Source organism: Podarcis liolepis, assembly GCF_965112155.1.
Source record: "Podarcis liolepis genome assembly, chromosome: 14".
Taxonomy (NCBI): Eukaryota; Metazoa; Chordata; class Lepidosauria; order Squamata; family Lacertidae; genus Podarcis; species Podarcis liolepis.
The window spans coordinates 32,635,529-32,653,549 of NC_139569.1; the positions used below are offsets into that span (position 1 = coordinate 32,635,529).

Here is an 18,021-nt window from a genome sequence, read left to right on the forward strand (position 1 = left end):
CCCTCCGGCGCGGATGCAGCATTGCAAAAATAAAAAAACCCCGACGCAGCCCTACCTGGGGGGCAGCCTCCGCCTCCGCCGCTCCGCCTCCGCGGGGATCCCCGGGCTCCATCCTGCCGCCCGATCTCCGCGGGGGCGCAGGCAGGCTGCGCGGGGTCTGCGCGGAAGAGCCCCTGCCCGCCCGGCCGCTGCCGCTGCACTCATTCCATGGCCGGGAGAAGAGCGCTTCAAACAAAACGCCCGGCCCGCCAGGCCACGCTGGGAAATGTAGTTCACGCACCCCGCACGGGCGCGGAGCCCAAGGGCGAGGGGACTACGGATCCCGGCAGCCCCCGCGACAGGGACGGAGGGGGAGAGGCCGGGTGCAGGGATGGAGGGACGGGTGGGCGAGCGAGTGAGTGAGTGGCAGCCGCCAAGCCTTGGCCGAGAGCCAGGAAGGGCCTCCCCGGAGGAGGAGGAGGAGGAGGAGGGAGGCACAGAGCGGGAGGGAGGGAGGGAACCCCAGGGGTCATCTAGTGACGGCGCCCCAATCGAAAATTTGACTTAAAAAAAAAATCTTTCGAATTTTTTGATTTTTCCCACGGCACACCAGGCAACATCTCGCGGCACACTAGTGTGCCGCGGAACAGTGGTTGGGAAACACTGCCTTAGAGGCATGAGAAACCATAAGAAATGCCCTATTAAGTGGTACTTAAGGATTGAACCTGGGAACTTCTGTGTTCAAAGCAAATACTCCGCAACTGAACGACCAGCCTTCTTTAAGGTCTTAGGATAACCTGCCTTGGATAGCTTAGATTGCCACCAGGGTCTCCTTTGAGAGGAAGGGCAGGATATGAATTTAAATAGTAATAAATAAAATAGCTGGGACTAGAACTAACTGGTGATGTGTTTAAAAGAACACAACCCTTTTATTTGGCATCTTTGGTGCTTTTGCAATGTTGCACGCTCCAGTAGGAGGCTGGAAACGTACTGCACCAGTCTAATAGGGACTGTGTTGACATACAAATTGCTCTCTCCCACGGGAGACAGCAATGAAGAAAAGACAAACAGAGGAGGTGGGGGAGAGAGAGAGAGAGACAGACAGACAGACAGACAGACAGACATGTGCAAGTAACAAGTCGCTTATAGGGAGCAATCTCACCCAGTTCCTAATCTCACAGTTCCCTGACATCCTGGGTTCTTAAGTCACTTTAACTGCTCAGTGACTTAAAGTACAAGTGACTTAGCAGTTGCATCTCAACTGCTAAGGTTCTTCTAGCATTGAAAAGAAAAATGCACCAATTATGAACACAAGCTGAGCAAAGAGGAGGAAAATATGCAGAAACAGTCAAGGCTCATGCTAGCAAATCGTTCCCACTTGCTTCCTCCCACAACCCAAAACTGCAATCTAGAGACTGTCACAACACCTGATCATTCGCTACCATTTCTTCTAGGGTCAAGATGCTCACGGCATTCTGTTGCTTCCCCTGCCCCCACCAAGGCATTACTCGTACAATTTCAAAATTAACTACCAGCAGAAATAAGAAATCTATATTTGATTAGCACAAGGATGCCATGGCAGGAGAAAGCTTTGAGCAGTGACTATCGGAACTAAGCTGATGGCTGTGAAAGGCAGAGCCAGGCAGAAGTTCCCCTGGTTGCCATTGGCTGAATTAGTCTGCTCCTTAGATAACTCAGAAGGGCAAGGAATGACAGCAGAGTGAACGGCCCAGAGAAATGAGAGGAAAAAGCCGGAGAAGAAAAAATGGGGCATATAGCAAGTATAAACTTCACACAACCAGGGAAACATGCACTTATCAGCAACCATATGCCACTATCAGTTCCATCTGAGCCTTTAGATATGCAGGAGAAACAGGCTTTTCCAGAAACCTTATTTTAGTATCAAGTTTTGCTACCCAAGTCTAAAAGCAAATGCTATCTCCAGCAATGCTACTGGGAAATGCTGCTTTTCAAATCTAGGCAAAAGAAAGGCAAACCATTTGCCAGGTCACCTAGGCATCTGTAAGGCCAGGAGTAGCTAGCATGGTGCCCTCTGGCTGGCACTGGACTAAAAATTCCATAATCCCTGACCCACTGGACTTGCTGGATGGGGCTAATGGGAGTTGGAGTGGAGTCCAACAGTATCTGCAAGGCACCATGTTGGAGATGCCCCATGTTAAGACTATTCTGAAGGCAGCCATATGGAAATCCAAAGCTGTGGAACTCTCTTCAAAGGTTCAGTAACCCCTGCAAAAAGCCCTCCAATGTGATGGGCAAAGGAAATAACCAGCAGTGGCTCTTTAGTGTGTAAAAAGGTGAATATGGTAGAGAAGGTTTACCACCCTCTCTTGCGTGGGGCCGGGGGGGGGGGGAATAATTGGGATACTATGGGTTGCATAGTATCCCAAAGGAAACAATGTGATCTTGCAGTGAGGTGGGGTAGGAATTCTCGTTTTCATTGTGTTACTGGAATTTTTGTATTGTACATGGTTTTATTTATTTTTGTTTCTCTTTGTTATTTGTCTTGTTAAGTTGCTTTGAGGCTCCCTCCCATAAAGTGAGTAACAAATGTAAAAACAACAAAATAATAGATAACAATACTGAGCAGTTATCTGCTTCCAAGCCCCAATGCAAAGAGACTGGTGCTCACTTTGAATGGCTTGGGACCCAGTTATACGATTGAGCACCTACTCTTAAATCAAGCTGCCTGTAGTCTATGCCCTAACTATGGAATACACACCCCAAGAAGGCCCTCCTGGCACCAACAGAGTCATCTTTGATGTACCAGGCTAAAACTTCATTATTATTATTCACTCAGGCACTTAAAAATCTTCATTATTTGATTGACTTAATGATGTTTTCTGATGGTCATTTTTAAAAATGCAATCTTGCCATTTAAATCCTGTGAAAACTGCCCCAAAGTATAAATTTTGACGAAACAAAATGGCTTTTGAACATGGGGCACATACCCTACAAGGCTCAAGGTAACTGCACTTATTTTTGTTACTAGTATGTAGGAAAGGGGTTTTCGATATTACTAGCTGGCGGCGGAGAGAGAAATCAATCGAAAATACAAAACAAAAAGTTATCTGTTATATATTCTGGAAAGTTGTTCATTCATTATGCATTTGGACACCTCTTAAAGATTCTGCAACATTTTCTGCATGAAGGTTCTTGAAATCAAGAAAAAGTTTTTTTGTGTATTTTGTGGTTACAAACAGATGCCATCTTGAATCAGGATGTCAGACATAACTGTCCAACACTGCATTCGCTGATTTTAACCACCAATTTCAAAAGTGCACAATTTACTCATTTCACAGATTTCCTAAGCAATGCTGGGTGTAAGACTGCTCATTTAAAAGTTTTTTAAAAGAAATTAACCCTGTCGAGTGTTGGAAATGGGCCCCCTCACCTGGGCAAAAAGATGGCATTATGTAGAAAATTCTCGAAGACTTTTCGGTATTCTGCCTCCTCCTTCTCTGCCTGCTTCTCTGCCTCTGTCTTTGGGCAGGAGCAACAAGGTCCCCTTTCTCCCCCAGAACCCTCAGGTTTGGTAGGTTCAGTTGCTTCCTCGGTATCAATGGTGCCGTCGGCGTATCTCCGAATTGGGACTTTATCTTTAAAAAAAGAGAGACGTGAGAAGAAATCAGAAGCTGAAGATGAACTGAGAAAGAATGGCCCCATGACAGCCTGCTTAAAGCGGCTCCAAATGTAGGAAATGCAAAGGTCTACTGCCTCTCTATTCCCCTTAAAGTGGTACAAGTCCCAATGGAAGGGTTTTAAGTGCAGAGGGGGCAGGAGAACATTTACAAACAGGCAAGAAAATTACACACACACACCCAAAAAAGGCATGGGTGGCAACACTTGGGAAAACAGGAAACTGCCTTATACAGTTAGACTTATAACTTAGCTCAGTGTTGTCTGCATCATGGATGGAGAAGCTCAGGGCTTAGAGCGAGGTTATATTATATTTAGTTTTTATCCAATATTTGTGCCAATTTGTTTGCAGGGCAAAAAAGACCATTCTACTCACCATGAATGGGATTTCTGGGTCTCGTGGAAGCTGCTGCCAAACTCTGTTATACTGCTATCCAGAGGTCAACAGGTAAAATAGCAAGTTATGTTTATAAACACAAAGAATTCCTACTTAGCTACCATGGATTTACACAACAGTTGAAGGTATTAGGCATCTAGACAAGAGCTTATAGGACTCTGATTCCTCAAAACAGACTGGTCACTCCATTCATCATCAACTGCTAGCACACTGTGTCTTGATCTCCAAGGGAAGCAGAATACCCAAGCTGGGACTTAAGATCCCCTATCCTGCATCTACGGGGAACTGTTGGAGTAACATTAGGTTGGTTTGGAGATCTTGAAGCAGCTGGCTAGGAAGTGCCCTGTGGCAGGACTACAAACTTTGCTGAAGTTCCCAAGAAAGATTCTTCAATGTATTGCAGGAGATCGGGGTTGAAACTAACTCCTGGAGAAATTCTAGCAGAATCCCCCAGAACCTGATGTAACCCCTCATTTTCCCTGGCAGAGAGTGTTAGTGGTCACAAGACATTCCTGGACTTTGGGGTCAGGGCACACTGCTAAGTCTTGAAGCAGATGGTAGGAGTCTGATTCTACTACTTCAGATTGTCCACTCCATTCATCACCATCTGGATCCATCATCTAAGGATCTAAATGTTGGTCTTCAGGGGAAGCACAGCCCCTTGGGAGGGACTGAGATCCCCTGCCAGAGCATGTCAAAATCTAACTGGATAATTTTTGGAGCCACTGCAGAAAGCTTTTTCATCCTGGACTTAGGCTTAGTATCAAGGGCCGCTGTGATCACCTTGTCAGCAGAAGTCGGAGTGGCTGCAGGAAGATCAACGAGTTTGAGTGTCTCCTTAGCCTTGCCTAGAAGCATGAAGTAATGGGAGTCCTGAAATCATCTATCAGATTCTGACTCCTCCACTTCTAATTCACTACTCCAATTGACACCCTCTTCACTGAAGGAGAGATGCTCCAATTCCTGATCTTTGGGGGAAGAAGAGCCCCATGGGAGGGACTGAGGAACCCTACGGGAAGGTCACACTCTAAACCATCTTTTGGCCTGGTGTGTAGGAGGAGCAGAACTAGAAGGATTGAAAGTGACCTAAGGTTGAAGAGAGGAGGAAGGCATAACTGCATTTCTGGCCAGATCTACCAGCAAAGCCAGTACAATAACTCTGGGTGCAGATCAGGCATAGCTGGAGTCTGGAGCTGTGTGCCAAGGGCAGAAGTTGCTGCTGCCAGAGGGAATAGTTTTTGCGAGGGAGCTATGCGCTGCTAAACCAAAACTGTGCTTCTGTGGGATTTCTAGAGGACCGCCCAGGAGAGAGGGGGAACTCTCCAAACACTTGCAGAGGGGAGCAGCAAGTAGGCTGAGTTGGGGCTTCCTTGTGGCCCCAAGAAAACTCTTCTGCCTCCTTGCCCTTCTGATTGAGTGCATGTCCATAGGAGCAGGGGGTCATGCCAGCTGCTGATCTTCCATTTACAGTGCCCCCTTGGGTGGCAAGGTTGAAAGCAGCCAGGGGGAAACTACTTGCATACCCTCTCTGGATCTAAGGCATTCATTGTAGAGCACCCTTAGGGAGGGGAAAAGCTGACATCAAGGCTGAGAAGCGGAAAGGATGGTTGAAGACTGATGCAGTCAACAGAGTAGGGGGGTATCATCATTAAGTTCTGCTCACAGAGGCTGGGTCTTTAGCCTGTAAGAAAGAAAACTGCAGTATAGCAGTCATTAGCTCCCTGCATGAGGTGGCTGATTTCTTTAAGACCTTGCACATATTTAAAGTGAATTCTTTTTTATTTTTCCCTTGCCTGTAGGCTAAGGCTTAAGCATAGCTGAGAGTCTGAATTCTCTGCCGCCGCCCCCCCCCCCACTTGCCCGTGGGCTAAGGCTTAAGCAGAGCTGAGAGGCTGCTATGAGCAGGGACAAGATGGGCCGAGAGCACAGATCAATGGGCTTAAGGCAAGGTGGGAGGCAGTGACAAGCAGAGGAGAGGGAAGACTCATCTAGGTCCAGTGGAAAATGAAAGTAAAAATGGGTCTGGACGCTTAAAAGCAGAGCAGGAAAATGCTTTGGAGGAAGCCTCACTGGAGCTAACTAACAAAGTTATGAATAAAAAAGAGAATGGGGGGACAGCAAGAAGGGGCTCTAATGAAGGCAAAGGTGAAAGGGAGAAGCAATCAGGGATAATGTCTGAAATTTGAAGATTGAGCCAGGAGTCTTACACGGCTGCTTTCGATGCACGCAAAAGAGAAACTGGCTCCAGAAGGGAGAGGGAGGAGCTACAGAGGAATTATTTGTATTTTTAAACTTATTTTGCCTGTTGACTGCCGGATGGCAGTATAACACAGTTTGGCAGCAGCTTCTATGAGATTCAGAATTCCCATTCATGGTGAGCAGAAGTCTCTCTTTTTTTGACATTTAACTGCCCTGCAAACAAATAGGAAGAAATGTTTGATAATAACCCAATTTGGCAGCAGCTTCTACAGAGAGACCCAGAGAAAGCATCCATCCCCCATTCATCTTGATTTGCTTGTAGGATATTTACACTTTTCAATACATTTCTCTGCCACTTTCCAAACTGCAAAAATTCCATGTTCTCTTTTTTAAGTGGATTTGTTGTACTAGGATGTCGGAGAACTTTAATCCACTTTAAATGCACAAACCTAAAATTTTGGTATGCTACTCAATCACTCCCATGAAATACTGGCAGTATGGAGGCACCCCATACTACTTTTGCCTCCAGGCAGAGGAAATCACACTTACAAACTTTCCTCTGCATTCTCCAATTACCTGAATAGAGAACTAGAATTTCTCTAGGGTGCTAGAATTTTTGTTCCATTTTTTAAACTTGCACGGAGATTCCTTTTGTCTGTAATATGGAGGAATACTCAAAAACAGTACCTACCAGCTGTAGGATGAAGGAGCGGTACAGCCCATCCTGCTACTTCACTCTACTGCAAGTGTAGACCACACCTTGATGATCTGCAGCAGATTTTGTGAAAAGCTAAACCAGCCTTTCCCCAGCCTGGTACTCTCTCTAAGTTGGTGGACTCCAACTCCCATCAGCCCCAGACAGAAGTCTCCCCCAGTCCTACCTGGAGATGATGGAGACTGAACCTAGGACCTTCTGTATGCAAAGCAGATGCTCTACCACTGAGGTATGGTCCTTCCCTAAAAGACCATATGTTGCTGAACTACATCTGCTATTGACCCCACAATGAACCAAGGGAGATATAATTCAGCAACCAAGGTGTTGCTGAACTGCATCTCACATTGACTGCTTGTAGCAAAGCCAACATTCAAGACTGTTGAGAGTTGTAACCCCACAACTTGGGGGGGGGGGCGGTGGCAAAAGATTTCCCTATCATTGCTCTTTGCAATCTTAGGAATTTTCAAAGTGCTAAGATGAGGAGGAACCCTGAAATTGTGTAAGGGCATTTCAACCTTGGTCTCACCTTTGGAGCAGTAGTTGTGCCTATAAAGGTAACTATCCTGAGGCTGCTGTTGCCACCGCACAATGTAGTAGGAGAGGTTGCCATTGGGGAAAGTGGGTGGGTTCCATTTCACAATCAGCTGAGAGGAAGAATTGGAAGCTGAAATGACGTCCAGAGGAACAGATGGTACTAAGGGGGGGGGACATAAGAAAAGAAGAAAATTAGAATTCCTGCAAGGTGATTATCACCTCCTAAAGTCAGAAACAGAACGAGATTATATTTACAGAGAAGAAAACCATTGTTAACGTTCTCCATGCAGGATATGTTGTGAACCGCTCTCAGATCTACAGATACACAAATTTAATAAATAATAATAAAATAATATCCTTGCTCATTCACCAGAGCTAAAGTACAAATATAGGGCAACATGGCCTCCAACATGCACACTTATTTATTTATTATGGGTTTAGACTATTAATGTACTGGTCCATTACAATAGTCTCTAAGTGGTGTACAATGAATGCAAAACAATGGAATGGAAATGCCTGCCAACACCTCCTGCCCCATAATTTTAAGATTCTGTTTAAAATTGAGGGGTTTGGCTTTTTTTTTTTTTTACTAGGCAGGGGTTGCCTGCTTGAGGAGAGGGGTAATGCTGCTTTTATCTATTTTATGGGGAGGATTGCCTCTTTTTTGTGGGGTGGAGGTAGTTCTGAGCATAACCAATCCCCACCCCCCATGAAATGGATATTTGTAGGTTCCTGTGGCAGTTGTGCTCCTATGCCTAAAAAGGTCAGCAAAGGCTGTTCCAAAGCAACACAGGTTCATATGCCCCCAAATGAACCTGACACTCGTTAAAGGAACCTGTGGTTCCTTGGGAGCATAATCAATGTTCCTTAATTAGAAGATCAGTTGTGTCAGAGAAGCTTCTCTGAAAGGCAGCCTCTGGCTTCTCTCCCTGTCACAACTGCCCCCTCCAGCAACGTGCAGCCCACAAAAGGGGCTTGACTATGCACTGGGATGCACTCTCGGTTCACATGGGACAATGGGGAGGGCCCGAGAGGTCTAATCAGTGCCCCATATGAACACAGCATGCATCTTAGGAGGCTCCCCAGAATGCTACGCCATTCCCTCTGCAACACACAAGAATTCCTGATGTGCAAAGGGTTCTTTGAAGGAGGGACGTTTAAAAAACCAATGGCATCAAGGCATAGCCAACTAAGCAGATTAGCCCAGGAAATGGTCTAGGTGTACCCAGAGCTATAGAATTGGTGAAGCTCTGTACCTGGATTGGAGACCACTGGGAAATCCTTGTGCACACTCTTAGCTTTCCAAGGAAAAATGGAAACTAGGGAATTTACAACAAATATAATAATTTGTGCTACCTTAAATATGGTCAGGGATGTGCATACTCTCGTTCTTAATACATGAGATTCTGAGCTAAAAATAAACACATTCAGGACTCTAGTAATGCAAATAACTATAACATATTTAATTCCGGCTAGCCTGGGAGGGAATGGGGAGTTTAAAGAGGAACAGCACACAACTTCAAAGCACCAGAAACCCTGTTTCAGGAGAAATGAGACTTATTTTTATCACAAAAAGTGTATGTTGCAGAGAATGGCATGCATACCCCCCCCCACAAAGATCCCTGTCTGCAGCAGAACCAGAATCAATCCCGTTTCCGCACTAAATCAGATACAATTTCCATTTTCAATTAAGAGAGACTTCGTTCAAGATGATTAAATGCTGTTGGGCATTTATCTGTGTTTGATTAATCGGACAATTATCACCTCTCCACACACAGCCCTGTATTGGATACAATTAAGTTCTGGCAAGGCCAAGGTGGAGAAGCGTTGTATAGTTAAAGCCATCACTGGTCTGCAGGAGCTGCCTGATGTGCTAACAAGCAAAACAGCCCCTGCGCACGAAACATCAAAATCTGTTGTCACTGGAGACCTACCTGCATGGGGCAGCTAGGATGACTCCTTGCTTCCCTCTTTCAGCACTAAACTTTCCCCAACCTCACCATAGCTGGTCCCACAAATACAGTCATACCTTGGTTTTCAAACAGCTTAGTTCTTGAACGTTTTGGCTCCCAAACACCGCAAACCCTGTTCCGGTTTGCGAACTATTTTTGGAAGCTGAACATCCGACAGGGCTTTCACAGCTTCCAAAGCTGCACTTTGGTTTTTGAATGTTCTGGAAGTCAAACGGACTTCCAGCATGGATTCCATTCGACTTCCAAAGTACAGCTGTGTAGCACTTTCCCATCACCTAGCCAACACAACCTCTATCCTCTCTCAACCAGAATTCAGGAAGCACAGAGGCATCAGAAATCTAAGGACCACACCGACAAGTCTTAGGGAAGCTTGGGCCTGATAGTATAGAATGTGTGGAATGATATATGGCATATATCTCCTTAAAAAATGTATCATCCCAAACTAGGGAAGCTATGATGAGTTAACCTAATGGTATTTTACACTGGCCAAGTTGAACAATATCGAGGGTTGCAAAGGTTGGTTGGTTATTTCCACATGTGGTGGGAATGTCCAGTCATACAAGTGTCGTGAGGAGTTCTTCAGCAAGTCTCAGCTATAGTGCAACTTTTTTCAATGCACCCTGGACTAGCTTTACTGTCAATATTGCCTGATACAATGTGAAACGTGCAATATAAAGAGTGAATTGTTTTCTTACTTGTAACTGCACTTACGGAAGCTGCTCAGCACTGGACGTACCACAGACATTTTATTAGTCTAAGAGGTTGCTGGAGCAGAATCTGCAGATTGGCTGTGACAGAGAAATTGAGAGAGCGCAACAGACAGGCCAGAGAAGCCAAAATGCAGAAATCTTCCCCCACTACCTGCAACACCTCTCATTGTTTATGTTAATAAGCAAGAGGGTCAATTATTTACTCCAATTTTGCAAAGGCCCTCGTGCTCAGATGTAATTCCTAAGCATTTCTAGTCACTGGTTTGATAATAATATAACCTATGCCTCCTTTATTTTACCTTATGTTGTGTATTCAGTGCCAGTTATGAGAGTTTGTGATGTTGGATGCCATATCTATACCAAGTATTGAAAAGAATTAATTAATAAAATAAAAAATAACAATCTGAGAAGGCTCATTCATCACCCATTGACTGTAGCACCAAGTCCTGACTTGGCCATCACAGGTCAAACTTCTACAAAACTTCAATGTAGGTTCAACAGAAGGGCACCAAATTATGCATATGTGTGAATGAACTGGCCAGAGCTTTTGATTCTGCAATGTATTTACTTCTGAAAAAACTGCAGCCCTGGTAGCATTCAGCCTTCGTACTGGTAAGCCACATTAAAGCAACTGATTCTAAAATTCAACAGTGACTATTTTTGCTCCTTGTTTTTGCATTTTCATATCAAAAATCCCTGGATCTTTGAATTAAACAAAGCTTGGATGAGATGTTGCAAAAACCAACAAACCGTATCTTCTGGCCATCTGCTGGAAAACCTGTGCAACACCTCCCCTTCCAATATAAATCGCAGAGTACTGACTAATAGCCTGATGCTACTATGCACATTTACTCATAAGCAAATCCCACTGGGACACAGCAGGACAAAATCTGAGTTGCATCCTAGTATCTATGTTTTGCAGCCAAAGCCTAATTAAGCCGAAACACTTGAGATTTATTGTTAGTTTATATTACCCACTGAAGGCACCGTGGATTGGTTTTCCAAGCACACAGCCCTCTCTGTCAAAGCAATACCATCCTTCAAAAGCACAAATAATTTATCGGGACCAAGTGCTGTCACGCAGTTGTATTCAACAGAGTTTTACTCACAATAAACCCTCTGAAAGTTAATGGAGTTAAGAAACCTCCATGAATTTTGAAAATGTCAGAATATGATGAATACTGGACACAATATTTTGGGTTTTTGTTTTACCTGCAGCTTTCGTTCGGATGTAGACGATCTCACTCTTTGCTCCATGAGCATGGTAATTCTCCATCATAGTGAGCATGACAGCCTTGACGTAAATGGCATACTGAGTCCATGGTTTAAGCGCCTGTAGCAAAATCCCCGGATTGTCTTCTTTATTTTGAGGAAGGTCCACATCAACCAGGTTCCAGCTGTTAGAGCGGCACGCATCTTGCCCGTCATATTCTGTCACATTCTTGAAAGGTCTGGAAACAGGCAACCAAAGAGGGCTGTGAATTTTTTACTTCTAACAAAAATCGCTTTAAAAACTTTTAAGGATGGAAGCTTCATGCCAACTTTCCCACAATGAAACTCATAATAATAAAACTTCTGCATTTTATAGGAGGAGTATAAAAAAAACACAACCTGGAGAATCCCAGGTTTTTATTTCTCAAGTTCTATTCATATTTAGGAAACCAAGCCTTTGCAAGTTACTGAAATGACAAGGGATCTCCAAAAGGGGCAGGCCACCGTCGTTGTTTTTGCTTCCCACAAAATGAAGCTTTTTGTTAAAGACAAAAGCAAACAGCTTTTTATTCAGCCACTCCCTGGCTAAAGCAGACTTAAAGCAAAAGAAGAAAAGGAAGAAATAAAGAGAACCTCCCACTCCTCTTGGATAAGATGCATGCTTGCAGCCTCCACTAAAGGACTTGGAAGGTTAGTCCCAACGCAAATTTTTTTATATAGGGAGGTGGGGAACGCACTTCTCCCTTATGATTGTGGGATCATCACAATGTTGAAGCGATATTAACAACCACCACTGGCAGAATTTATTTCCTACAATAGACAGACTACTCATGAGGTGTGCAGACTTCAGGGGTAGGCAGAACTTGTCAGATCTACTCCCCCTGCCCAGAACCCAAGATCTACCAAACAGACCAGATGGAAAGGGCACACAAGGGTGTCTCTGAGCACATTCTAAGCCTAAAGATTTGTCTTCAGCATTAGAACTCAGCTGAGCCCACAGCCCTCTCACAGAAGGGATCACGTTCTTTATTTCCAACCTAAATTAGGCAGCTGAAAAGTCAGTTTGATGTTGCTATGTTTAAAATCCTTGATGATCTACTGAAGATTGCCCCAAGATTTCCTAGAGGGTACCAGTCTACCTTCCACCCTTCTCCTGCTTTAAATCTATCAACCTTGCACTCTTTTAGCTCCCTAGACAATGGTCTGAAAACTCCATTACTTCCTTCTTAACAAAAATTATACAGCCCTTGTGAGGATTCACCCATCTCATTCTGCTCTTCAATTTCTTGCCTTCACATCACTCATATAGGTCCCATCTGAACCATATATTTATATCACTTTTATAACACTTTAAACAGCCATGACTTCTCCCAAAGAATTCTGGGACCTGTCGTTTCTTAAGGGTGCTGATAGTTGTTAGGAGACCCAATCCCCCCCCCCCCCCGAATTACAATTCCCAGAGTAACAATCAATCCTTCTTCACATGGAACTCTGAGAACTGTAGTTCAGTGGGGGGAATAGGGGCCAGCTAGCAACTCTCAGCACCCTAAACAAAGTACACTTCCCAGGATTCTCCGGTGGTAGCCACGATCATTTAAAGTGATATCACAGTGCTTTAAATATATGGTGTGAATATAGCCTTAATGCCTGGCTTCTGGTTAAGGCCAGTCTGCCCTCTGTAAGATGGGGGACAACCTCTTAGTCATCATCATCCTGCAAGCTTTGCAAGAGGCACTCTTTGAAAACAGCAATGTCATAAGCAATCTTGCCACGAGGAAAAAAGGTGGCCCTTCAATCCAGCCTTTCACAACCAGGTGTCCTCTGGAGGCTTTGAACTACAACTCCCATCAGCTCCCACTGGCACCATCTAAAACATCTGGATGGCACCCAGTTGAGAAAGGCTGCCCTCGTCCATCTCACCAGGACTCCATGGATTCAGTCTCCTTCTATTATTAGTCAAAATACATACACAATCACTAATTATATTTAACGAGTGCTTAACAAAGGGGAACAGATCAATATTTAAAAGAAAACCACTGTTTTGACAGATTTTTACTGTCAATGAAACTTGTTTAGTCAACTGAGTGGCATTATTCAAACGGCTCGCTCATCACCCACTCCTGGCTGAAACACAAACTACTATTTTACAGACAACTTTGAAAAGTTTTGGAAGCAACAATGGTAAAAATATTAGGTTACACCAAAGCACTGTACACAGAAGAATTAAGAGGCCTTGCCCACAGAGTCACAATCTAGGTGCACAAGAGATGCTGACAGCATTCAAGAGTAAAACTATGATTTATCATTAAGAGAACAACCCTACCCAAACCTTGGGCTCTCACACTCCCCACTCCTCCATTACAACTATGACGAAATCAGAAGATTCCATTTTTATTTTTGACTAACCACAGTTTAGCATTATGACTGAAGCTGGACAAACTGTGGTTAGCCTCGAATATGGTTTACTTAAGGAAGCCAACTTCAAACCATGGTTTATGGAAGTGGCTCGCTACAATAAACAATAACTAACCAGATTTCACAGTCCAGATGCAATGCTGAGCTGTGGTTAATCAAAAGCAGACTTCAGATTGCCTCCTCAAAGCTGGGCTGGAGGAGGAAGGAGCATGTGAGCTCATCTACTATTGTTCCTATCATAAGCCTTATTGAGTTTATTATTATGTCTGAATGCAGCCAAAGGAAAGGAATATAAGAAAGGGAATGGGGAAAATTCTAGCCGAGATGGAAACGTACTGTGGATGGCAAGATATTCCATAGCTTTTTACATACTGAAAGTGACAGGGCCACTTACAATGTCAGAAATAAGAAGAAAAAATTAAAAAGAGGCAAGGGAAAAGATGAGTACCGTATTTTTCGCCCCATAAGACGCACCGAGATTTTAGGGGGGGAAATAAAGGAAAAAATTTTTATTTCCCCCCCAGGTGCGCTGCGCTACACCAGGAGCTTGGGGCGTGCTGAGGTCAGCGCACCCCAAGCTTCTGCATGCCGGCAAGCAGTCTGCTGCCGCCCCAAGCCTCCCGCACCCGGCAGGAGGTCCCGCCGGGTGCGCAAGGCTTGGGGCGGCAGCGGACTGCTTGCCGGCATGCAGAAGCTTGGGGCGCGCTGACCTCAGCACGCCCCAAGCTTCTAGGTGCGCGCAAGCAGTCCGCTGCCGCCCCAAGCCTTGCGCACCCGGCAGGACCTCCTGCCGGGTGCGGGAGGCTTGGGGCGGCAGCGGACTGCTTGCCGGCATGCAGAAGCTTGGGGCGCGCTGACCTCAGCACGCCCCAAGCTTCTAGGTGCGCGCAAGCAGTCCGCTGCCGCCCCAAGCCTTGCGCACCCGGCGGGACCTCCTGCCGGGTACGGGAGGCTTGGGGCGGCAGCGGACTGCTTGCCGGCATGCAGAAGCTTGGGGCGCGCTGACCTCAGCACGCCCCAAGCTTCTAGGTGCGTGCAAGCAGTCCGCTGCCGCCCCAAGCCTCGCGCACCCGGTGGGACCTCCTGCCGGGTGCGCGAGGCTTGCAGACACTCGCACGAAGCAGGGGGAGCCCTCCAGAGGGCTCCCCGTGCTTCGGGCGACAGGCTGCCGCCCCAAGCCTCGCGCACCCGGTGGCACCTCCTGCCGGGCGCGCGAGGCTTGCAGGCATTCGCCCCATAAGACGCACCCCGATTTCCCCTTCATTTTTGGAGGGGGAAAAGTGCGTCTTATGGGGCGAAAAATACGGTAATAGAAGAAAATATAGGGGGGCGGATTGCAAAGTAACAGGCAGCAAGGTTAACAAAGCAGACATGAGAGTCTGAAAAACACCAAGGAATAAAAATTTCACAAAAGAGTGGCTGGGGAAACCCAACCAGATGGGCGGGGTATAAATAAATTGTTGTTGTTGTTGTTGTTGTCACCATCATCACCATCATCATATAAAGCCAACATCAAGCCATGGGTTATGTAGCTGACTTGATAAACTAAGTAGAGTGATTTAAACCAGGATGCCTGGCTTAAACATCTGGCATATCAGGGGATTCTTTAGCAGCTTGTCCTTCTCCAGTGTAGGAGGAGAAAGAAAGTGGGGCACACAAGCCACTTTGATCAGGCATCTTCAGGCTCAACCATATTGCAACAAACCATAGTTTAACGTTATGTGGCCACTGTGTTCAAGAGGTGCTCTACCCTTTCATGTTGCAAACATTTTTTGCTACAGGTACATAATATGAACAATCACCACACAACTTTAAACAGTTGTATATATACCCGTGGAAAACCTCAACTGGTGAGACTTCATTTCAAGTCTCCACAGAGCCATAGTGCTCAGTGGATTACCTTACACCAGTCTCTCATACACATGCACACCTCACTCAGCCTACCTGGGATAAAGCTCTTTGGCAAAAGGACCCAATTAAAATGCTATCTAACCCTTGCTATAGTTTAACAGCATTTGCTCTCTGTCCTCAACTTGGTGGTCTTTAGTAGGAGCTACATGGAGATCCAGGCCCTCTTTTTACTCAATCAGCAGCATCCTTCATACAATTTGCTAGTCTTTCCTCCCGCCACCCCACATACGCAAAACACACACATTAGTGGTATCATCCGGAGATGTGCATACTCACGCTTCTTTGTAATAAACGGTGAAGCTAATCAGGTCTCTGTAGTCTTTGGGGCGATACTGTTCCCAGGTTAACATGATCCGATTCTTCCTGGTTGTGTTGGAAATGAATTTCAGAATGTGGCTTTCACCTGAAAAACGCAGGACAGCAAGTGAGCTGAAGTGTCACAAATATGTAAGTGTTAACACACACAAGGATTTTTGTTACGTTCCAACTTCATTTCTAATTCTATCATTGTTCTGCTTTTACTTTTTAGTAGTGCAGACTACAAATTGGCAGAGCAGCACTTACGGTCTACTTACACTCAGGAATATCATGGATCACCTTACTTTCCGAAGAGTTTTCCACTGATAAAACTGGCTGGAGATTAAAGGGGTTATGGCCTTTGTCTTCTCCTGCAGTGAGAGGCCTGGGGTGGGGGCTGTCTGGCACTTAAGGTGTGACAGGTAAAACATTCCTGTAAGCAGAAATGCACTCCCCCCCCCCCCTTTACAGGAATTTGAATGTGTAAATCAGCCTTATACAGGTAGGGATGAGGAACCTCAGGCTTGGTAACTAAATGCAGGCCTGAATGCTTCTTTGTCAGGTCCTCAAGATTCTATTCAGGCGATACCAGCCCTGCTTTGCGTTGAGCGTTTTTGCCTGGCTGGAATGTGTCCTTGATGCTTCTTGCTTGCCTAGATGAAGGACAGTGTGAGGTGTGTGACAAAACTAGCTGTCTGTACAAGGGAAAATTTCACATTTTCTAACCTGCCTATTGTTGCTTCCAGCCTCACCCACCACTGACATGTGGCCCCCAGAAGGTTGCCAAGAAGGTAATATGGCCCTTGAGTGGAAACGGGTTCTCCTTCCCTGCTTCAAAGTCCTTCAACACCAAGAGCTTCCCAACTAGGGATAGATGATATCTGGTTTTCAGCATCATGATATAGCAAAGGTAAAGGGACCCCTGACAGTTAGGTCCAGTCGCGGACAACTCTGGGGTTGCAGTGCTCATCTTGCTTTATTGGCTGAGGGAGCCGGCGTACAGCTTCCGGGTCATGTGGCCAGCATGACTAAGCCGCTTCTGGCGAACCAGAGCAGCGCACAGAAACACAGTTTACCTTCCCGCCGGAGCGGTACCTATTGATCTACTTGCACTTTGACGTGCTTTCAAACTGCTAGGTGGGCAGGAGCAGGGACCGAGGAACAGGAGCTCACCCCGTCACAGGGATTCGAACTGCCGACCTTCTGATCGGCAAGTCCTAGGCTCTGTGGTTTAGACCACAGTGCCACCCGCGTCACCAGCTAAATATCACAATATACTGATATACCACAATGTCTGAAATGAGGATGGAGCTATGTAGTAGCATTGGCTGGCTTCACATTTTCCCTGCATCATGATTTTTGCATAGTGCGTGTGCACACATACACCATGATTTGCAATACTTCCAGGTCAAAAATGCTAAAACCGTTATCATGATATGGTCTTCAAACCAGTTTTGGACAATATATCAATTTACCACCCAGACCTATTCTTAATATGTTTCATACAGAAGAGATTCAGCCAGTCCCTGCTAAGTTAAATCGGAAGCTTGTTTACCATGAACTTCTGTTCATGGAAGGAAGTTCTGAACTCCCAGGATAGCACCTCCCTCCAGCTGAGACAGGCTGGATTCTCAAGTCTTCAGACTCATCAGGCAGGGGAGGGGACACCCCACTCTCCAGACCAGTCCTACCTGGCACTGGGGATGGCTGGGTTTGTCTATAGCGCCAAGCTTCAAGTGAACAGGCGACGTTTTTCCTCATCTTCCAAAGCCATCCAATTCAAAACAAAAAGGGATGTGTGTGCTTGTGTATGTTGTTGTTTTTTTAAAAGACCCTTAATTCTTGCATAGAGAATCCAGCATGCAGAATGTCAAACAGGGAAGCAGGTTCTTGCTTACTTTGCTTCTGTTGCTTCTAAAAAGAAGCTTGCAAATCTTAAGAGAACTACCAGTGCTTCATCCCTTTTGTATTCTGGCTCAAAAAACTGCCAGCATTTCAAAGCCCATTTAGCTTGTTTGAGGA

General features: G+C 45.5%; 1 protein-coding gene across 1 annotated transcript in view; it reads right to left on the reverse strand.

Moving 5' to 3' along the window:
* IGF1R (insulin like growth factor 1 receptor) overlaps positions 1–18,021 on the reverse strand; it is a 180,889-nt gene that overhangs the window by 24,701 nt on the left and 138,167 nt on the right. The window contains exons 7-10 of the mRNA XM_083474988.1: positions 15,979–16,105; positions 11,377–11,615; positions 7,474–7,641; positions 3,392–3,596 (exon numbers count right to left, since the gene is read on the reverse strand). Of these exons, the coding sequence (XP_083331114.1) occupies positions 3,392–3,596; positions 7,474–7,641; positions 11,377–11,615; positions 15,979–16,105 (739 nt within the window). The remainder of the gene's footprint in view (positions 1–3,391; positions 3,597–7,473; positions 7,642–11,376; positions 11,616–15,978; positions 16,106–18,021) is intronic.